We start from the raw sequence: 16,839 nt of genomic DNA, 5'->3' as shown, positions 1-16,839 counted from the left end.
TAACACTGCAAGGCAGTGCCCAGGTTACAAGGGCAAGAGTGCAAGCTCGTCTTATTTCCTTCCTCTGGGCAATGTTTACAGGCTGGACTTTAAACACTGAACTTTACTGTAACCTGTCCACGTTTGCTTTCACTTCTCTTTGTTGAGACGGTGCTATGGTACAGGAGAGAGAGTGAACATCGCCTTCTTTACTTCACAGTAACCACAGCTGAAGGACAAAAAATTATTCAACCACCACAATTAAGCTGTCTTACAAAAATACCCCGAGGCAGAAGACAGGAGCAGTTCAGCGGCCGAGCCCGGACCAGCCCCGGAGCTCCCAGCCGTGCCCGGGGCCCCTGCGGCCCCGCAGCCGCCCGCGCCCCGGCGGCGCCGGGCTGGGCCGGCCCTGCCCGAGCAGTCCCGCGGCCATTCGCCGGCACCGCGGCGGGCGGGGAGCGCGGGCCGGGCGGGCCGGCGCCGTTCTCCGCCCCCAGGGGAAGGAGGAGGCGGGACGGCCCCGCTCGGCGTCCTCGCCATGAAGCGGCCGCCCCGGGCCCGCCGCGGCCCTTTAAATAGCGGCCGCCGCCGCTGCCGCTTCCTTCGCAGCAGAGCGTCGCGTTGAGCTCGGCGCATCCTCCCCGAGCATCTCTGCCGCGCATCCCCGCTGCGGCGCTCCCGCTCGATCCGCCGCGCCGGGGCCGGACCGCGCCTGCCTGCCCGCGGTAAGTGTTCCTGCTGCGGCTGCGGTGCCGGCCGCGAGTCCCCCCGTTGGTGTCCTGGGGCCCCTTCCCGCCCCGGGAGCCGCTCCATTCCCGCTGCGCCCTCGGGGATGGAGCCCGCGGGGTCGGCCCGGCCCGGGGGGAGCGCGGTCAGCTCGGCCCGTGCCCTTCTTCAGGGGGAGGCGGGAGCTGCGGCCTGCCCTTCCCGGCCGAGGGGCTCCATGGGCAGGGCGCGGCCCGGGGTCCCGGCGCGGCTGTGGCCGCAGCCCGGGGCCGCGCCCGTCCCCGCCGAGCGCTGTCTGCAGCGGCGGGCGCTGCTCCTGCCCCGGACTGCCGTGGCATCAGCAATTCCTCGGCCCGAGGGTGGTGTTCGGGGTGTCATGACTCAAAGCGACCAAAGAAACGCTTCTTTGGTGGTCTGTGCATGCTGGGGCTCCGGAGAGGGCCGCGCTCCAAAACCTTCCCGCGTTGGAGAGAGGAGTAGCAGTTCATTTCAAGAGCTCAGGCGTAAGAAAACGCTTCTGCGGGCCGCAGCGTAATAAAATCTGAAACCACTAATAGCTCTTTGTTTTCCTTGAATTGTTGGCCGGTATTTTAATGTGTAACTCCTGATTTTCCATTTTTCCCTCGTCTTACTAGAGCAGTCATGTTTGAAATTAAGAAGATTTGCTGCATTGGTGCTGGTTATGTTGGTGGGCCAACCTGTAGTGTTATTGCGCAAATGTGCCCCAATATCAAAGTTACTGTTGTGGATGTCAATGAGGCCAGAATCAATGCCTGGAATTCAGACACACTCCCAATCTACGAGGTAAACATCACTGTTGTCTCTTCTTCCAGCCGGTGTTGCCCTTGCTTGCCGCCCACTACATGGCATTTCCCCATAGCCCGTTTCTGAAGCATGTCAATCTTAGCACATCAGTGATGTCCTTCAAAAAGAGTATTCTGGAACAGCTGCTTGTTACTACTGCTCATTAAACCAGATTTTTAAAATAGCTTAATGCAGCTGGTGCAGATGTGTATTAATGATTATATGAAGGGCCTATAAGGAAAATGTAATTCTATATATAGTGAATTGTGCTAAATCATGCTGACTTTCTTTTGGGACCTGATTTGATCATAATATAGTCCTTTTGCTCGATTACAGATATTACCCACTGTGTTGTAGCACAGCATAGAAGTGTAATACTGAGCTGTAAGCTTTATTCACATTCTGAATACTGCCAAAATCCAGTCTGTGTGCTGCCCAACTTTAACTATGTGGAAAGATGGGGACAGTCATGTTTATGATTCAGTTGTACCATAAATTTTCAATCTGTCCTGGGAAGTCTAGGCCAAATAAATGTACCACACTATCATTCCTTCATTACAGAATAATTTTAATTGGAAAAGACATGAAGCATTTTTCTATTTTGCTTCTCTTAGCATTTTTTGTTTTCCACTCCTTTTTGTCATGAAAGAATAGGTATCTTTTTCTTTCCTTCATTCTTTCATGAAATATGGTTTTTATAGATTTGAGTTCTTCAATGGGAGTGAAGACTAATCTTCACTCATCTCTCAAAGACAAAGCATCTGACTGGTACTAACAGTTGCTCTTTTGCTGTAAGAAGTCTTCTTCCCTCTTAAAACCAGAGCTATACGGTGACTAAGTCAAGATGAATAGATCTCTTTTGTCATATAAATTCAAAAGAAACTGTATAATGTTTGGATTAGCAGGTGAAATGTGAATAAAGTTTTTGAAAGCAAGTATTTTGCTTTCTCTTAACACTTAGACTGAATGAGCTGAAGTCGAGCTTGCCTTGGCATGTTTTTTTTAAAAAAACACCAAACTTGTAACATCTGTTTCCTGGAATGGTGTCCTTTGCTTACAAAGAATGTACAAAAACTGCCAAGAGTTAGTTCAGACAGTTGTAAAATTGAGTCATTGCACAGTGAAGTTTCTGTGGTTTTTTTGGGTTGGATTGTTTCTTCTCAGTGTCAGAAATTGTCTAGCGGGCTGGCTTTCTATTTACATCCCATTTTAAGACCATAGCTGAAATATTCAATGGATTGTAAGACATGTTATTTTGCCTGTTCTGACCTTTGCTTTTCTTCTGAGTGGGTGGTTTGTGATATAAAATGAGGCAGTAAAAGTGTATTGCATAAGAAAGCTTCTGCTTTGTTTTCATCTCTCCATCCAGTGAACCTTTGCCTTTCTGGCATTTACTGAAATATCTAATGTCATGATAGGTGTCTCAGGTTGGAGATATGATTGCCACGTGAAAGTGCATGACTGACTATTCAAACAAAATGTAAAAGCTTCTTTTATCTGTTGCAACTATGTCTTGGTTAAATATTTTTTAAGACCATTCTAGTACAGAGGATTGCTCATTTATATGTGACCTTCTGCTTCTCTTGTTTGAGTGGAAGTGTTAAGGGAAAGTGTTACAACACCCACCATATGTGTCTCTGAAAATAATTTCATATTACAGCTGTTGTGATTCTTCGACACTGTAGGAGTGGTGCCCTGATAAGTTTAATCTGGCCCAAATATGGGTGGTTGCTAAAAGGAGTGGTCTAGATTTCCTGTGTGACTCTGCTGCCTATCTTTCACTGGATCTGGGCTTGCTTACTTGGTGGAAGACTTCATGGGGTTTTTGGGGTTTTTTGTGCTGAAGCAGTTTTAGATCTGATATTATGGGAGTCGTGGAAAGAGGGAAAAGGAGAATTGAGACCATCTCTTGTTTGCAGTCTAGGGAATATTGTAAGACTTCCTCTTGAATCTACTTAACATCACTCTACAGGTATTTCTTTAATTGCTTCATGTGGTAGTGGAACTGAGCACCGGAATAACTGAAAGCTAAAATCTGGCTGTGCAAATAAGCAATTCAGTGTGGCTGTAAGTTTCAGGACAGCATTTTGAGTCTTTCAAATAAGAAAGAGCTTAACTTTTTTACTGTGTAAATCTTCAGAAGCTTTACTTCTGCCATACTGAAAAGATGCTGCACTGACAGGTGAAAAAAAGAAAATCTTCCTTTGTCTGAAATTATATTGTTTGGACCTAGCATTTGCTGTTCTTTTAACTGCATTAATCTTAACTGGGGTTTTTTTCTGCTTCTTTTTCAGCCTGGGTTACAAGAAGTAGTAGAATCCTGTCGAGGAAAAAACCTCTTCTTTTCCACCAGTATTGATGATGCCATTAGAGAAGCTGATCTTGTATTTATTTCTGTAAGTTTAGGAGAAGAAGGTGGTTGTGTTTATCTTCTTTTAATTTTATTTTTTCTTTCTTATCAAATAATTATGTTGCCTTTTTTTTTAGGAAGTTGCCTTTGTTTTGTCATGTAGATTCGGTTAGCAGTGTCATGTCATTGTGTCACAGATTTCTCCTTGTCTTTCTGTGTACTGTGGGAAAAATGTTAAGTAAGCTTCTTATATGTTTTTCTTATAGCCAGTAGCACCTTTTACAAATGAATAGATTCTAAGTCAAAATGGTAATGTTGATGTTTAACTTGGTTGGGTGTATGGAGTCAGAGGAGAATGTAGTGCAGCTCTGTCATTGCAGTGTACTGGTGAAATCTGTGGGACTTTGATAATAATGATAAAATTCCTAGACAGATAGGCAAAACCATATGCTGGTTATGTCGTTACAAAGATGACCTATTTCTAGAAGCTTTTCAAAATAGTGTATTAATGGAAGCAGGAGTGGCTTTAATATTTCAAAGCTACTGACACCACTAGAAGGAGGATTAAGTCAAAGATGTACTAAGATTTTGTAATCTAGAGGTTGTTACTAATGCAGAAGCCAAAAGAACTGATTGCTATTTGCTTTGGGAGGCTGCAGATAAGTTTTTTGTTAAAGTTCTTTTTTCTTGAGGTCTCCTCTTTGTTAGGACACTGTAGTATGGAGCTCCCTTTCTGATGGTATTTTTCTTCATTAAGTCTAAAATGAATGCTGTGTGGCTGGATGACAGCCACTAATACAGCCCATATATTGCCACCTGTCCCTGGTTCAAAACAAGCTGTTGTGTTTTGCCTGTTGTTGCCATTTCTTCTTTCCATTTGTAATGAAAAGGACCCTCTGTCTTAATCTAAATTGTGTGTTTTCCCTCATGTTGCCTTTTCTGTGTACATCAGTACACTAATTTTCATCAGCCCTACAGTTAGGTTTCGTTGCAAAGTGAGTTTGAACTATAGTTGCCTCACTGGCCACAAGATTGTTACATGAGTCTTTACACTCCTAATGTGGGAAAGGTAACAAAAAGTGGCTGACCATAATCATGAAGAAATTACTGGTGTTTCCAGAATAAGGATTGTTTCGCCAAACCCTGCAGAGCTGCTGTGAATTGTTGTTGTTTAAATCCTATTTGAATAGAGACCAGTAGCTTTCTGTAGAAAACAAAATTGATAATTGAGACAGCTAATACCTCTTCATCTGATGTGCTAACCAGAATAATTCTGGGGTAGAAACATTTTCCTTCCTCTGAGAAGGAAAATGTACTTCAGTCTTAACAATTTCACCTTGCCTCTTAACACAAGAGGTACTGACCTGTAACATTTCTTCCCCTTTCATGTATTTGTAATTAGGTTAATACACCAACAAAGACCTATGGGATGGGAAAAGGCCGAGCAGCTGATCTGAAGTATATTGAAGCTTGTGCTAGAAGAATTGCCCAGAATTCAAATGGCTATAAAATTGTCACTGAGAAAAGCACAGTTCCAGTCCGTGCTGCAGAGAGCATTCGTCGAATATTTGATGCTAATACTAAGCCGAACTTAGATTTGCAGGTAAACATAATCTTTGAGTTGTGTATTTAGAGGCTGGCTGTTGCTTTTGCCTTTTACTTGCTACTGTTTTTTTTCCTGTGTGTGTAGGTGCTGTCTAACCCAGAGTTCCTTGCTGAAGGAACGGCCATCAAGGACCTGAAGAACCCGGACAGAGTACTGATTGGTGGGGATGACTCTCCAGAGGGACAGAAAGCTGTCCGTGCTCTGTGTGCTGTTTATGAGCACTGGGTGCCCAAAGAAAAAATCCTCACAACCAATACCTGGTCATCAGAACTTTCTAAACTGGTTAGTGTTGCTCCTTGCTGTGGTCTGCAATGAGCAAAACTCAGAAGCAGAATTTTGTTGATGCTGAGTGATGCAACTAGGAAAGACAGGTGAGGCTGGGAGGACCCAGTGCGTACGTCAAAGGATATCGATCTTTTCCAGTTCTTAGCTGACACAGTTAAGAGATGATTCTCACTTTTATTTCTGTTAGTTATTACTAAGAGCAAGCTCCAGTGCTGCAGAAACTGATTTACTGTCATAAAATGGTTCAAACTCTGCAAGTTAAGCATTATCTTGTTTTGCTTAAATCCCATTAACTGGCATCTATATATTAAATTCATTATGTTACCCTTTTGTATGTCAGTGGAGTTGCATAGATACTAAAGTAATCCTTTCAGTAGCAACTCCCTTTGTCTGTGAACATCTTGGTTTCTCAAAAAATTAAGTTCTTTACTATGCTTTTTATTTGCAGGCAGCTAACGCTTTCCTTGCCCAAAGAATCAGCAGCATTAACTCAATCAGTGCTCTGTGTGAAGCTACAGGAGCAGATGTTGAAGAAGTAGCAAGAGCTATTGGAACAGACCAAAGAATTGGAAATAAATTTCTCAAAGCCAGTGTTGGTAAATGAAAAGTTCCTCCTTTCTTTTTCCCCACTGGACTTCTGTTTAATAGTGCAATAGCAGTGTTTTGCAATATGTAATCTGATTCTCTGAAATTTTCTACAGCATTAGAAGTGCTTAATGTATGAAGATACTGCTGTAGAATACTAGTATAAATCCATTTTTCTGGTAAAATATGTGGAACTGAGCTTGCCCCAGACCCAGCAACCTGAAACTGGAGAGTTCAGAGTGCCTGGTTTACCCTGCCCGTGACACTGGAAAGAAAAGCTGTGACTTATTTTTTTCTGAAGCATTACTGACGACAGTGCTCTCTAAGATGTCTTCCCAATTGCAACTGCTGCAGCTTTGTTTGGGAGTTGCTGCCAGTGGCTTGATGGAGAGAATACCTGTAGCTCACAATGTGTGATGACAGCTTCTAATTTGTAGGATGAATTGACAGGATCATAAGGTTGGAAAAGACCTCCAAGATTGAGTCCAACCTTTGACCGATCACCACCTTGTCAACTCGGCCATGGCTGTAAATGCCATATACAGTCATTTCTGGCTTAGATTTATGAGAGAGTAAAGTGTGATGAAGTGGTGATCAGTGCATCAAACATTCAAACTTCAGAACAAGACTGAAGCCTCTCTGTATGGTTTCATGCTAGAAAGTGTGAATTAAAAAAAACTTTACTATATATAAAACCTATCCTAGAGTCCATGCAAGAGTGAAAAATAGATACCAAATGCATTACCAAAAATTGCTACTAGGCTGTTAGAATTCCTTCTGCAGTGTGTTGTTTCTGGGACTGTGCTTGCTGAGCAAAGTTCTAGGTTCAAGGATCCCTCTCTCAGTTCTCCCTTGGTCAGCTGTGGTGATCTTTGATTCTTGGCAATGATTAGATATCCATTTGGGGTTGCAAGAGGAAGGAACCTAATCCTAACACACTTGTTTTGATAAATACTAGTCTAAATCTTGAGGTGGAGGGAGAACAGACCCAGGATCTTATCTACCTACGTTTAATAATAGCCTGTAGTTGCTTTTCAATTCAGGTTTCTGTGTTAAAACTTCCATTGATTTCTGTGGAACCTGAAGCATAATTAAGCATTCTGTAATTGACAAAGTAAGTAGGTCCAGGAGTTGGATTTTAAGAGATTAAGGTTTTTCATTTGCTAGCAGTGAAATACTGGGAAAAATGATAATGCTGATTAAGTCACCTGTAAGATAACTGCTTTCTCTTTCAGGGTTTGGAGGTAGCTGCTTTCAGAAGGATGTCTTGAATTTAGTGTACCTCTGTGAGGCCCTGAACTTACCTGAGGTAGCTCGCTACTGGCAACAGGTACAAGTTCTTCACCAATTTTTTCAGGGGGTGGTGTTTCTTCAGCACTCAGCTTTCAGCCATTGAGCTTTCAAGCATTGTCCTCACAAACTTTGTTTCAGCTTTGTGCTGATCACCTTTACATTTCAAGGCCCTCAGCCTAACACTGGCATTTGATACTTGTGGGAGCTTAGGTTTTTTTGGGGTGAATTAAGTTACTTGGATCAAATGGATTATGAAGCTGTCTAGCAGCAGTAGAAAATGTGAAGTACAAATACATGTCTCCCTTCTTTATTTTGCAGTTGGGTATCTGTCCACTTTGAATTCAGAACTTGTGATCTTTTCGTCAGGGTCTACTCTTACAGTTCTGAAAGAACTCAGTAGATCTTGCCATTTTTAAAAAATAAACATGATTGCTGTTGTTCCCTGGTTTAATGTTAAGAATGGTTGGGAAGATATGGATGCTCTCAGGCAGCAATGGTACCCAGTCTGTACTAGCAAGCATTTCCCTGTTAACCAGTGAAAGCACCTCACTAGTCCTTACTGAGAAGCTTTGACATGTGTGATATGGTCAGAAAACCCCTTTGGTTTATTGTCCTGATTTGTCTGTGCTGGTCAAGGATAAGGCTGCCTAGCAGTTGCCCCCAGAATACCAAGTGCATGATTTGCCTACCTTATTAGCAGTTTTGCTTTTTTTGGTCTTCATTTTGGTTAGCCTTCTTCCCTTCACTCTTCTCCATCGCAGGAACAATTGGAACACTTGCATGTAATAACAAAAGTGAGGCATTTAAGTGTGGTTGAATTACACAGGTTTTGTGTGTTGGCATCTGTTAGTGTGGATTAAAATAGCTAAAAATATTCTCACAGTTGTTACACATGGCACATAAAAAAGTGTGAATGGGACACATTCCCAGTGCAGGTCTGGCAATGAGATGTCTATGTGACAGCAAGTACCCTGACACTGAAATTGTATTCTAGGCAGAGACATGGAAAGCAGTAACCTTTAATTCTTTTAAAAAAGCAAACTGAAAAAAATCCTAGCCTTTAAACTAGATAATGTATGTTAAGATGTGTATATGTGCATCAGTATTCATTCGTTAAATAGGACTTATCTCAGAATTTGATCAATTAACTAGATTTATCTTCAGATTGCTTATGATAGTCAGTAAAAATGCTTTCTCTTTTAAGCCTCTGTTAAATTTGTGTGTGGGTAGTTTGGCTTGATTGTTAATAGAATCTGTTTATAGTTTAAAATGGCCCCCTTTTATACCATCATGGCTTGTATAATTTCAGGTAATAGACATGAATGATTATCAGAGAAGAAGATTTGCTTCCCGCATTATTGACAGCTTGTTTAATACTGTCACTGACAAGAAGATTGCTATTTTAGGGTTTGCTTTCAAAAAGGATACTGGAGACACAAGGTAAGCAAGCAAGCTCAGTTCACCAGCATGGATTCCCTACAGCTGTCACCAGCCACCCAGCTAATGCCCACTGCTGAACTGAATTAACAGCTGGATATGGGACCCCTTTTTAATTTTGACTGAATTGGTTTGTAACAAAGATTAGTCTTTCTCAAATGGGTGAGAATTGATTCTTGATCTCTACAACAGACCTGAATCATGCAGAAGTTGCACATAATTCTAGTCCTTATTAACTTGCACAAGCAAGGAGAGATTTTGACAGATCCTTCCATTCTCCACAGAAAAGAATGCAAACACTTTTGCAGCTGGTTCTAAGTTGCTTTGTGAAATCAAAGTTTCAGCTTGATTTCCTGAAGTGGTTAATTCTGTTCTCCTGTAAAGGTCAAACTTGATTCAACTCTTCAACTGCAGTTTGTGGGGAAAGCTTATAAACTCTAGGCCTTTATAATGTCGGTCACTAGGAGTCGTCAGACTTATCTTTCTTGGACGATTCAGCAAAAGAGATATAAACCTTTTCATGCTATTCTCCTTGCTGTCCATCAAGATTACAGATTTCCTGCTGGCATGATTGCCACTAAGATATTTAATGTAAAAAATGATATAAAAACTCTGGCATTGCATATCAGGATACTTGAAAGCTTTCATTACTTGGAACATGCCACCTGATTCTTTAACTGATTCATTTTCTTCCCTAGAGAGTCATCTAGTATCTACATTAGCAAGTATTTAATGGATGAAGGAGCAAAGCTGCATATCTATGACCCTAAAGTACCTAAGGAGCAAATCATCTTAGATCTCTCACATTTGGGTGTCTCAGAAGATAACCAAGGTAAGAATTCTCGTATAAAGTTTATTCCCCTCTTCCCACCCTATTCTCAATATACATGGGTCTGTTTAAATGTTATGAATTCATTTTCAGCATGACATCATTGTGCTGTTGATTGCACTTACTGGGAAATCATTATAGCTCAGAGGATTACTCTCAATTTTCTTCCTTTCCCTGTAGCTTTTTTAGATAAATGCTAATTCTCAACTATTATATATTTTTCTTTCAGTAAACACTCATATGAATAGATGTCTAGCATTTTATCTCTGAATAATTAAGAGAAAGAAGAATGTCCAGAAGGACAGACTAGTTCTGACAGTTCCTTTGTGTCCCACGTTCTATCTTAGTTTGTTCTTACATATCTAAAATAGAAGTAAAAAAGTGTTTCTGGAATGCACTGTTGAGCATTCTCCCTTCCCTCATATCACTTCCAAATGACTTTGTTCCCTGACATTCAAGAAAACTTTAATCACCTCTGATTACAGAGGTAAGGGATATTTGGGAATTCTGTTTTCTTACTGGGGAGAGCGGGAATCGAGCTGATGGATGGGGAGAATAGTTGAGGCTTCTAGAGGTGAGGAGAATGGAGCAAAATGAGCTGCAATGAAGAATGAAGGGTGTACATTATTAGACAGGCCTTAAATTAGAGGGGGAGGGGAGGCTTTCCTCTAGGCAGCTGCTCAGGCAGCCCCTGGGGAGCCATGTGTGAACTGAGTGTTGAATAGAAACTGTGATGTGCTACTGTTGTACAGACAAGGACCTTTGTGAGAGTTGGCATTTGAGCACTCCATAGTACCTTCAAATTCTAGAGATGTGCTTGACTGTTTATGTCAAATTTGAACACTTGACTTCAAACATTTAAGTGCTCTGACTACTTAGATGCCAGGTATGGTCTGCTTTCATTTAAATAAGTAAAATCAAAATATTAAGTATCTTGGTAGAAAATACCTGTCGGTGAGTGACTTGAAAGCACTTCTATGTGTAGGGCAAGGAAGGAGACTCATTTGCCAGAAGCATGCCACAGACTGATGCTAAAGTCATGCAGAATAAAACTATTCTATCTGTTACAGTGTCTCGGTTGGTCACTATCAGTAAAGATCCCTATGAAGCCTGTGATGGAGCTCATGCCCTTGTAATTTGCACTGAATGGGACATGTTTAAGGTGAATGTTATCTTTAATTCAAACTAAAGGAAAAAAGAGAGAGTGTTATGCTACTTACTTATTCTGTCTGCTTTAATTACTCTTTACAGGAGTTGGATTATGAACGTATTCATAAGAAAATGCTCAAGCCTGCATTTATCTTTGATGGTAGGAGAGTTCTAGATGATCTTCACAATGAGCTACAAGTCATTGGCTTCCAGGTAATCATCTGGGTGATGCTCCTTATGTTTCTTTCCTTCTACTCTCTTCCCTATTGCTCTTCCTCTTCAGTGACTGAGTAGCAAGGGAAAAAAAACCTCTAGAGGTGAAGATTTAAATGTAAACCTGTCTGTTCTTAAGTGTTCATTAGTACTGTCTTCCTCCACAATCTTACTGCTTTTACAGACTGATGTGCTTTTACAGTTGAGGCTGTGCCATCAACATTCCACAGTATAAGCCTGCCTTAGAATCATTCAGGTTGGAAAAGGCATCTGAGGTCATAGACTGCAACCATAAATCTAACATCTGAATGCTGCTCTGCCCTTCTTTGCAGCAGGGAAATAATGGACAGTTAGGAGATGAATGTGAAAAACTGCTAAATCTCATGCCTAAATTTATTCTAGGCATGATGTTTGACTCCAAAAAAACCAGCCCCTTCACTGTTTCTTCTAGATCTGCAGTCTTTGCTGCTACCACCCAGCAGAAGGGCTGAGTTTGTATGTTACAACCTATGGCATAGCCCCTACTTCAGTAGCTCTTGCTAAGACTTATTTTAATATCACCCCAAAAAAAAAGACCACACAAAAACCCACAAAAAACAAACAAACAAACAAAAAACAAAACAAAAAACCCAAAAAACCCCCCAAAACCCCAAAAAAACAACAAAACAAAAGAAAAAGCCCAAAAAAACCCAAAAACAAACAAAAAAACCCCCCAGCTTTTGAAATTGACAGTAACAGGATAGCAAAACACACTTCCTGCAGAAGTAAATGTAAGCTCTAAGGACCATTTTTGCTCTTCACAAAAAGGACAAAAGCAGGTTTACTGGAGACATGAGATTTAAACACTGAACAAGATGTAATGCAGGTAATAAATGTTTATCAGCCAGTGAGATCTTCACTTGAACAAACTATTAAGGGAAGTTTTGGACTCTTCTTGAGATTTGTGTAAAGTTGGCTGATACTGGAGGTGAAAGCAGTGAATGCAAAGACGTATCTGAAGATAGTCAGTAAAATGCTTAAGTATTGCGTGAGAGGCTGGAGGAGATGACTGATTAGTCCTTTTAGTCCTTTGTGTTCGATTAAGATCAGCTAGAAGATCCAAACAATGATGTTTGTTTATACCAGAGAGAGGGCCCAGAAGCTTGACTTTTTAGCTAAGTGTTTTGCTAAGCTAATAGCAATTTCTATATCAAATTCTAATCTGTGTGATATTTCTCCTAGGAATTTCTCTTCTGAAGTCTTCTATGGCTTAAAGACTTTATAGATGGGAGACTGTATGATTGTTTGTTCCATAAAATTCTTGTTGAATTTTTAACCAATTTGTGAGTTTGCCATTCAGAATGCAATAGTCATCCAGGTTTACTATCCAGATTTTTCAACCAGATTATCATTGCAAAGGCATTTAACAATTGACCTATATTTTCTGCATAAAATAATAAAAAGGATTTTGTCTTAAGTGGACAGACCCAAAATCTAAGTTTTTAGGGCCCTAGTCTTTTAACTTCCCTTGTTAAAAGCTGTTGCATTAGACACCCTGATGCTAATAGCAATTTCATTGTATCAAATCCAAACCTATGAATTTGAGTAGTTTTAATTTTTTTTTTCTCAAACTGGCATTTAAATAACTTTAGCACACCTACCATTTCAATTATAACCTCTTTCCACAGTTAAAGCTTAATTGAGGAAACATGAATGGGAAGCTCTGTGATTCTAGGCAGGGTAGTTTCTGATTGGAGAAAAAAGTCTGCTCAGGTCTCAAGCAGGGAAAGCAGAGTAAGCCTTGATTGAAGGGCTTGAAGCACTTTCAGCATAGATGGAATTTGACTAATACTGAAATCACCAAATTCCCCAGTAATCTGATAGAAGCATCTCAGCCAGACACCATAAGAACAAAATCTGCAAGCCAGATGAGAGGCATGTTTCAGTCATTTTTCATTCCCTGTTCTCCTGACTACTGTGCTCACTCTCATAATGACTATAAGATTCTCTCTTGAGATTTTTCCCTGTTTAAGCTAGAGGTATGTATACTGTTTGTGAACCAGCTTGTATAAATCCATTTAACCAGGCAGTTGAAGCTGTTAAAGGACAAATATGGTACATACAGCTCTCTTTAAACGATGCTCTTCAGTGTTAACTCAGGTGTCTGCCTAGAATATATTCATCAAAACTTTGTTAGAATAGAATAGTCAAAGCATTTTGTCTTTTGGACCTTTGCATTTGACCTGCATTGCTTAAGAGCAAAGCTACAGTTCTGCTTATTTATTGAGTGCCTGAATTGTCTTACCTAGCTACTGTTCTGTCTTCTACAGACTCTGTGCTTACTGAGTCACATTAGTCTGACCTAGAAATTAGGGGAATTTGCCTTGCCCTTTGAATTTTGCCATACCTTGTGTGTGTTGGCTTTGTTACAGGCTCTCACTTGTGTTGGCTGCCTTTAGCTTTTCAGAGTTGTGTTGCTTCAAAAACAGCCTACTGCATTATTGGAAATTATTATGGGAGGTAAAAAGCTGCTTCTGTGCTAATTTAGAATAAATCTTCAGGAAGAGAAGTCTTAAATCCCTATTTAATGAATACCCAGAAACATTTTATGGTGTTTGTATTTGTAGTCCTATGGAAAGTGAGGCAGATGAATGTTCAAATTGTCAAGATGCAGCTTTAAGTAGGCAAAGCAGGTTCCTGTAAAAGGCTGGTTGGTTGTTTTGGTTTTTAAACAAACTCTTTGCAACTCTAGTCACAGAAATTGCCCTTGGGCGCATTTTGCTTTGTGGCTTGTTTTATTCTAATGCTCATAAAATGTGTTCTTTGTAGATTCTTCATAGGTTGACATGATTGTTAGCTTGCCACACTCACTTATTAAATGTGTTTTCTCTTTCAGATTGAAACAATTGGGAAGAAGGTGTCAGCCAAAAGAATTCCTTTTGCTTCTTCATGTGAAATTCCTAAATTCAGCCTGCAGGATCCACCTGTCAAAAAGCCTAGAGTATAATGTTTAATTAGATACTGAAGGAATTCTGTGGATCTCCTTAGTGATAATACTGTAAGCCTATGCTTTTTTAAAGGAAATATATTTTTCATAAACTAAACCAATTTTACACTAGAAATGGTACCTGGTACATGTGAATTCAGTCTATTTTCAAATCTCTATTTTTATAGCAATTTTTTTTTTGTTACCGAAGATGGTACAAACCTGTTTTTAATAATGAATCATCTTCTAAGTGAAAAAGTTACCTTCAAACTGCAGATTTCTGATTCCAGAAATGTTCCTAAACAGCACTTTAAATATTTCAAATGATATGAAAACAAAAGAAATAGAATATCTTTGTACCTTAGTCCAGTTTTAGACTGTAATCAGTCCACATAAACTGTGATCTACAGACTGGAACTTTGGTCTCACCAATTTATTTTCTTTTGGGGTGATTCTTTGCCCAGTTAAATGCATGCTCTAACTGGCATTGAAGTCAAAAGATCATTTCTAAGTTAATTGGTGGGTTTAGGTCCAGCCCTAAGATAGAACTGACTTCAACAGTAATGCCCCAGTCCTGGTTGGGATCCACTGGCACTGATGCAGTCTAAAGCGCATCTGTTGGGAGATCAGATCGTTCTGCAGGTATCAATCATGTAATTTGTGCCAGGGGACAGCAGTTACAAACTGATCCACTGGCAGTTTTCATTCTTTGGTTGTCTTGCCTACATTCCATGTACAGCCACACATTTTTGATTTAATCAGATTCCTGGGGCAAGTATTCCCTAACTTACAGCAACATAACCTGTCTTCAGCAGAGAAGGGTTCTGCTTGTTTGAACATTGAATTTAAGGAGAATTACCTTAATTTGGCATCAGCCCAAGTAGAAAACAAATATTGGCTTCAATGTTACTTGATAGTTATCTTTTTCCTTCCTTACATACTCCATCTGAAAGCAGTCTTTTTAACAAATCTGCAAAAAATTAATCTCTGCTGTGAAGAAATTATTAAAAATAAATTCAGCCCCATAAATCAGCATCCTACCTCATTTGACTAGCAGGAATGAATACTTCCAATGTTCTCTTGATATTTTTGCCTTTACTGTTACTTTGTTTCTACTTGTTTTTATTACTCTCAATTGGCCAGTGCTATTAAAATCCTTGAGATGACAGTGTTTGTCAGTGTTTGGCTTGTTGCATGGGGTTGTGAAATGGAGGGGAAGGTAGAGAAGGATGACTATGAACAAGTTTCAGAGTAGAAGGTATAGACATCTTAAAGTGAATAATAGAGTGTTGGGACAGTAGAGAATTATCCTGCAACTGTTCAAATAACACTGTCTGAATTATTCAACTGGTATGCCTTCAAGCATGGCGTATCAATAGTTAAACAGGAGGTAAGATCAGTGTCTTGGTAATGACTGCAATTACTGTAACTGCTTACCCACAGAAATGTAGATACAGTTTAAGCTTTAGGACAGTTACTAGAGGATTTAAGGAACTTGTGTAACAATTTGGATAAACAGTACAAGACCCTGTTATCTGACTGAAATAGCTGTGTCCTTGAACCAGATGCTTCCAGATTCTGCATGTTAATGGCTTCCACATAGAGACTTATTCTGCAGCAATCATCTGGCACTTTGGGCAAATCTGCCTGAGGCTTTTTGTCCTACTGTAAGATTTTTTGCACATCAAAAGCCACACAAAGTGAGTGGGACTTACGGGGGCTTAAAATCGAACTGTCATTCACCATGCCATTTCCTCCTCCCTATTGACTACTGCTGCTTTCATGTAACAACTTTGGGATGCAGCAAGGGTTGCAATGCAGCCCTTGTAAGCACTGTGATCCCAGGGGCAGATCCCCCTGGTTTTGCAGGTGAGTGTCCTCTTGGCTACCTCTGGCTCTACCCAAGAGGCCAGGCTGGTCACTGCTTCTTTCGGATTAAGAAGAGGGTGCTGACAAGTTGTACTTGAAGGATCTCTTGTCCGTGACTGTTCAGGTCAACACAGCACTGCTTCAGGGCCCATCTTAACTAGGATGTGAGTAGATGTTGTCAAAAAATCAGGATGCCTTTCTGAAACTTGAACACACCTGTAATAGTAGTGCCTCTGTATGGGACTTGTCTTCATCAGTTTGAAGCAGATGATGAACTCAGGTGTTCACAAGAGCAGATGTTACTCTTGTCTAACAACCCTGTATTGCTCCTTTTAGGAATGTGCAAGTGTTCCTGAGATTCCAGTGGCTTTTCACAAGCCATCCCAAAGAATTGGAAAAACTAAGTGCTGCTACCCTGTTTCTCCTGCAGAATTAATCAAAGCCTGAATTGTGACTTGTGGGTTAGTCATAAAGATATTAAAGAATGGCCAAGTTCATTACAGTGGGATCACTCTCACTTCCCTCTCTTAGCAAAGGGAGAGCAGCAGATCCTTTCTCAAGAGCAAGTAAGAGGTAAAACTAGTACTGGCATTTCTCCTGCTTTCTTAAGAGTCAGCTTAAGTTTCTTGGTGGCTGCATTCTTTTAGTGGGAGAACTGAGACTGGGGGATGAATCCAGTGGGGCATTCCTTCAGGATACAGCAATACAAACCTTGCCTATATGCCAGAGAACCTTACCACAGGCCAAAA

At 40.7% G+C, this 16,839-nt stretch overlaps 1 protein-coding gene across 2 annotated transcripts; it reads left to right on the top strand.

The window, feature by feature from the left end:
• Positions 1 to 507: 507 nt before the first annotated feature.
• UGDH (UDP-glucose 6-dehydrogenase) lies at positions 508 to 15,392 on the top strand. 2 transcript variants are annotated; one of them, XM_066185632.1, is made up of 12 exons: positions 508 to 704; positions 1,346 to 1,509; positions 3,804 to 3,905; positions 5,262 to 5,462; positions 5,550 to 5,747; positions 6,199 to 6,346; positions 7,571 to 7,665; positions 8,938 to 9,068; positions 9,764 to 9,897; positions 10,965 to 11,056; positions 11,146 to 11,256; positions 14,132 to 15,392. In XM_066185632.1, exons 2-12 carry the CDS (start codon positions 1,348 to 1,350, stop codon positions 14,240 to 14,242), a joined length of 1,485 nt encoding a protein of 494 aa, XP_066041729.1. In that variant the 5' UTR covers positions 508 to 704; positions 1,346 to 1,347; the 3' UTR covers positions 14,243 to 15,392. The 2 variants fall into 2 exon arrangements, with proteins under 2 accessions (XP_066041729.1, XP_066041728.1); XM_066185631.1 differs by having other exon boundaries at positions 1,341 to 1,509.
• Positions 15,393 to 16,839: the final 1,447 nt, after the last annotated feature.

Source organism: Chamaea fasciata, unplaced genomic scaffold (genome assembly GCF_029207755.1).
Source record: "Chamaea fasciata isolate MVZ Bird 193981 ecotype frontalis unplaced genomic scaffold, bChaFas1.0.hap1 SCAF_6, whole genome shotgun sequence".
In the NCBI taxonomy this organism is placed as follows: domain Eukaryota; kingdom Metazoa; phylum Chordata; class Aves; order Passeriformes; family Sylviidae; genus Chamaea; species Chamaea fasciata.
This window is presented reverse-complemented; position numbering and strand designations above follow the sequence as displayed.

Bases quoted from the DNA above. Each gene is read 5' to 3' on its own strand.
- UGDH (XM_066185632.1), top strand. From the start codon at position 1,348: ATGTTTGAAATTAAGAAGATTTGCTGCATTGGTGCTGGTTATGTTGGT. The intron at 5,463-5,549 runs GTAAACATAATC...CTGTGTGTGTAG, and splicing joins AGCCGAACTTAGATTTGCAG to GTGCTGTCTAACCCAGAGTT. The intron at 6,347-7,570 runs GTAAATGAAAAG...TTTCTCTTTCAG, and splicing joins ATTTCTCAAAGCCAGTGTTG to GGTTTGGAGGTAGCTGCTTT.